This window comes from Sinocyclocheilus rhinocerous, unplaced genomic scaffold (genome assembly GCF_001515625.1).
Source record: "Sinocyclocheilus rhinocerous isolate Xijiao unplaced genomic scaffold, SAMN03320098_v1.1 scaffold2985, whole genome shotgun sequence".
Classification (NCBI taxonomy): Eukaryota; Metazoa; Chordata; class Actinopteri; order Cypriniformes; family Cyprinidae; genus Sinocyclocheilus; species Sinocyclocheilus rhinocerous.
In genome coordinates this window covers 235,005-240,490 of record NW_015661690.1, presented here as the reverse complement: position 1 = coordinate 240,490, position 5,486 = coordinate 235,005, and the positions used below count along the sequence as shown (strand labels likewise).

Sequence of the window (5,486 nt, the reverse complement as noted above, 5' to 3'; positions counted from 1 at the left end):
TCTTCTCTTTCTCTTGTCTTTTAACAGCTACAGGACAGAAAGGAGTTAAAGTGCCTGTCACACAAAGCAGCAAGACCTGAATCTCAGTCATTCGAGTGAACACTCAAGTGTGTCCTGTTTATGTGTGTGGCAGCCCGTGCCGTCGCGCGATTGGCTGTTTTCAAGAGAAGATGCAAGAAACCCAACAATCACGGCTCTTTCTGTGGCCTCAAACATCCAACAAGAAGTTTGATTTGATTGGGTGGGACTGTCTGTAAATTTGATTGGGACTGTCTGTAAATGAACACCTTAAACAAATTTGATGGTCACATCTCTGAAAGGCTTGGCCGATTTTCCTCATCCCGTGGAAAGTCAACAGTGGAAACATCACAAACGGACTTGAGTTACTTTAGTATTTTGAGTAATTACTGTATTTAATAAGAATTACAATCTCTAAACTCAACCCTCGCTTTTCACAACACTACACCTCTGTGTGTAAGTGGGTAGATGAGATTTTCCAGTGGCCTTTGTCATATCCTGTTTAGCCCCACGAATGTGTAACCAGCTTAACACTGAGATCTGACTTAAGCGAACGCTCAACTAAATCATGAAAACTGACATAAAATAACCAACAATCACATTATACATGAATGCTTCGGTGGACACAATCCCTTACGATTGAGCCTGAGCCCTAGGAAACATTCAGGGTGAATTCATTCAAAATGAACAGCGCCCTCTGATGGCGTCAGTTTTCACGCAATGCTTTGTTCACGGAAATCCAGTAGCGCCACAAAAATTTTCGCAATAAGCAATTTTGCTTGCAACGGTTTGCAGCAAACCTTAGGGCCGTTCATTTAGAACGTATTTTTGCAGTCCGTCTTCGATATTTTTTTAAGTGTTGTCCTCGTCATTGCTTCATATTTCGGTGTATTTTCAGAGATTCGCTCCACGAGAGCTGCAGTTTAAGATGCATCCAGACTGTGTCCCGTGTGAATGGCCGTGACCTCAATTTGTAATGCTTTGCTGGGACTGTACATTGGGATGCAACAAAAATAAAATTCTGGCCGATAATGAAAAGCGATAATTGTTGTCTAATTGTAATCGTATGTTATAACCGATAACCGATAAATGGATATAAATATTAAAATTCTATACTATTTTGTAATAATACATTAAAAATAAAACGCTAAAAACTGAATTTAGTCATTTTAAATGCTACAAGTGAATTTTAGGTGTCACAACATTCATAATGTACAGATGAAAAATGATTACATTTTTTTTTTTATTTACATTTACATCAAATTATTAGTATTTTTACAGAAGTTTAAGTGTTTAAGAAAATTAAATGTAAAAATGCAGAAAATGAGCTGCACACATAAATATCCAGTATTGATTAATAAAAAAAATAAATCAATATCGGCCGATACCTAATATGGAACCGATATATTATACATCCCTAACTGTAACTGAAGATCTGAATTAGAGATTTATATATTTGAATTGCATATAAAATTTCCATTTATTTGGATTACAATTTTAACTTAATTTGGGGTGCACATTTGTCAGTCGTACATAAAAGAACCATATTACAAGAGTTGTAATAGCACGAATAAACTGACAGTTTTAAAGACATAATAACCAGGTTTATATATTTATCATCAATAAATCCAATTTCTTTTAGTCTCATACATTTGAACTAACTGAATTATTGCTTGTTCCAAAAGTAGCCATATTTTAACCTTATTAACCATACATTTTAACTGAATAAATGTAATAGGTTTTGCAATAAACTATTTGAATAAATGCATTTTAATAATATACTTATTTAAATAAAATCAAACAGATGCAAATAATTAATATAAGCCATGCAATGATTTTTTGTTTCTCTTTATGTTTATGAATCTCTGACAAATATGCATCACATTACATTTATTAGTTTATGTTAAAACTCTGTAAACTAAATGAATGGAAATTTTAATGCACTTAAAATACATAAATCCTACATTTAAGCCTAAAGATTTTGCTGCATCGCTTCACCACGGCAATCCACTCATCTGAATCAGGAGAAAATGCTTCATCTCTGGATAGAAACACGATTTTAATGATCTCCATCATCATTTGATGAAATACTGCCTTTCAAATCCCTTTTAAATAAAATCCAGTTTACCTGCTTTCCATAGATGGCAATAAATGGCTACGATAAATGCGCCGACCACATGCTACAGTTAATCTGGCACATTCTGTAGAAAGAAGCTATGTTTACAAGGTAACAAGGACTTACTTTGAATGTGCATGGCACAATGTCCAACCAGCTCATGTAGAACCTGAATTAACTGGATTCTCTGCGCAGCGGTGAAATCTGCTAGCTGTGTGCTAAAGTGATTTCACCCCTCAGTTTTCAGATAATAATTTCGAATTTGCAATCCGCAGAATGTATGCTCTGTAACAAAATGTCAAAACAGGGTGTTTGTGACCTTTTGAAATACTGCTGCATGCTATCTTGGCTTTAAAGGGTTTTTCTACAGAGATGCACTTACCTGAGAGCTGACAATCTCCTTCCTGCCTCAGAGAGGCGCTGTACAGCAGAAGAGATCAGTAATGAGGCTCTCGAACACACAACAGCCTCATTCTATCAGGTGTCCACACATGCACTAACCTAGTGCCTACATCTCCCAGAGGGCATTGCAAGTTCATCAGGTGCTTCTAAGAGGCTATGTTCAGAATGGAATACTAGCATACTACACAGTATACACTCTGCACTGCTTATTTAAAACGAGTATGCGACAGTTTGCAAAGCTAAATGGTTAAATTTTCAAATGAACTCATGCCAACAACAAAAATTAAGGATTTTTTTTTTTATTCAGGTTTGTGTAAAAATTTATATGAAATATGAATACAAATATATTTTAACATTTGTAAATATATTAAAATGCACCTAGTATTACTTCGTCTCTCTGGAAACAGAAGGTCAAGCACAATGCATTGTGGGTCGTATACTGCAAATTTTGGCAAATGCAGGTCATCCAGGTATTCCATGCAAACTTTTGCACAGTATACATACTGTATATTGCAGAAAACAGTAAGAGAGAAGTGTGCTATTCTGAACGTAGTCACAATCTGAGAACCTGAGATTTCATGCAAACACGAAACGGCACAGAACAGATTTCCCAGCGTACTATGACCTAGGGAGTGTAGTATTGAGCTGTTCTGTGCTGAGTGCCATAGACGGCCAGAGAAGTAAAAGAGTAAAGCACTTTATCATAGAATGTGTGATGTTTGAATGAGAAGCTACCGAAAGAAATGCGTTGTGCTGTGTAACGGTATGAAACTTAAATCAACTGAGAACAAAAACATGTTTGCTTAACCTTTCTGAGTTTTGCAGTATTTAATTAAAATATGTCAGATTTTGTACAGTTGACCGCTGTGGTGTTTTTCTTTTCGGCTTTGATACAACTGTATTTGGGTCATTATTCTGCTTAATAGTAACTCTGTTTGTTTCTTTTTAAATAGTTGAATAGTAATAATTTATTAAGTCACAATAATTTAATTTAAGTCACATTTTTAATTTTTAAAAATGTAATTGCTGTCTGTGTTGTTATATGTTATTATTACAATAATCTTTGTGAATAAAATAATATATGTTAATTAAAATTAAAGCAAAAAAATCGAATATAAAAACTTAGAAAATTAGAAATATTGCCTTGGATAACAAATAAAGCTACATATAAATAAAAAAAACTAAATGAACTTTTCCACGAGATTCTAATTTATTGAGATGCACCTGTATATAGTGTGTGTGTGTGTGTGTGAGTGTGTTGAATTTTGAGTTTAAGAAGCAAAAAGTTCTAACGAGTCTAATAATCTATTGAGGCCTAATAGTCCTTAATTTATTTTTTTAATTCTAATAATATAAAAGCAATATTTTGATTTTATAAAAAGTGTGTTTCCATTACACACTGTAAAACGTCACTCAAAAATGTAAGTAGCCTGTTGATTATAACCAGTAGCAAGTCATTGGAACTGGGACTGATTACTGAGAATGACAATTTATTTGTGTCTATGTGAATATGAGAAAAACAAATCAATATATCAGTCTTAGGACAAACATGTGACCTACTAGTACTTGATCTTTACTCTAGCATACTGGCCTGATGATGTTGATAAGCAGTGGTATTTTCAAAGAGGAAGCTGGTTCTAGATTAGTGTTGTCTTGCGTTCCTCAGCAGCAGGAGAGATATTAGTCCTGGAATGTGTTGACAAACAGGAAGTGTTTTTCCTTATCCGGCCGGCGCTCTGATTGAGTGCAAGCTCCCGCTCATTCATCATCTCCACTGTTTGTGAATGCGGCCTTTGCTCTTGGATCTGTCTCAGATTACTGTAGCGGTTTGTTTAGTGCTCTCAGACTGACCTCCAACCAAACCAGGCTGACCTGGGTTAACATGTCTGGAGAGATAAATACAACACAAACACAGGGACACAATGACATTTGCCTCCAGATAAACAAAAACGTCATCATAGTCAATCATAGTAACTTTCATATTCGTCAAATTCTTTTAAAGTTTAAGAATTATTTTACATTCAGTTGTTTTACATTGAAAATAATAATACGTTTGGGGTTTTGTGCACTTGCATATTAATTGGTCTCAAACATCTTTGTGTTGTCATTAGTTATACCTAAATGAGTGGAATACAATGAAATGTATACACATTCAAATGAATGTGTTATGTGTGAGTGTGTTGGGTTATAAGAAATGATTTTAAAAAAAAAAAAAAAAAGAGTTATCTGTTTTTGCAAATAAACTCTTCATATATATATATATATATATATATATAAACACTCAGACATAACACATTCATTTTAATGTGTATATCTCATTGTATTCCACTCATTATATATATAAAGTGCCGTGAAAAGTAATAAATAATATATAATAATACAAATTATTATAAAACGTTACTACAACTTAAAATGCAATAATAATAATAATAAGAGTAGTAGTAGTAGTAGCAGTAATAACAACAATAAAAGTAATGCATGTATATATTTAAGAAAAATATCATCAAACAAATTTTTATATTACACAAAGATAATGCAAGTAAATACAAAATGCAGCTTTTAAACGATGATTTCATTTATTCACACAGTAAAAATAAGTAAGTACTGTAGAAAATAATAAATAATAATACAAATTATTATAAAACGTTACTACAACTTAAAATGCAATAATAATAATAATAAGAGTAGTAGTAGTAGTAGCAGTAATAACAACAATAAAAGTAATGCATGTATATATTTAAGAAAAATATGTTCTATTTACATATATATAAAATATTTATTTTAATAGAAAATAATTTATATAAATTGTAAAACATTAGTACAACTTACAATTTAATAATAAATATAATAATAACAACCACAATAATGTATGTATATACTCAAGCAAAATGTTATATTTATATATAAAATATTTATTTTAAGAAAATAATTTGTATTAATTATATATATA

The 5,486-nt window shown here is 32.3% G+C and overlaps 1 protein-coding gene across 1 annotated transcript in view; it reads left to right on the top strand.

Moving 5' to 3' along the window:
- The window catches only part of LOC107726506 (egl nine homolog 2-like), an 8,073-nt gene extending 6,912 nt beyond the window's left edge, over positions 1 to 1,161 (top strand). The window contains exon 5 of the mRNA XM_016536116.1: positions 28 to 1,161. Coding sequence (XP_016391602.1) covers positions 28 to 80 — 53 coding nt within the window. The 3' untranslated portion in view covers positions 81 to 1,161. The remainder of the gene's footprint in view (positions 1 to 27) is intronic.
- The last annotated feature ends 4,325 nt before the right edge of the window (positions 1,162 to 5,486 follow it).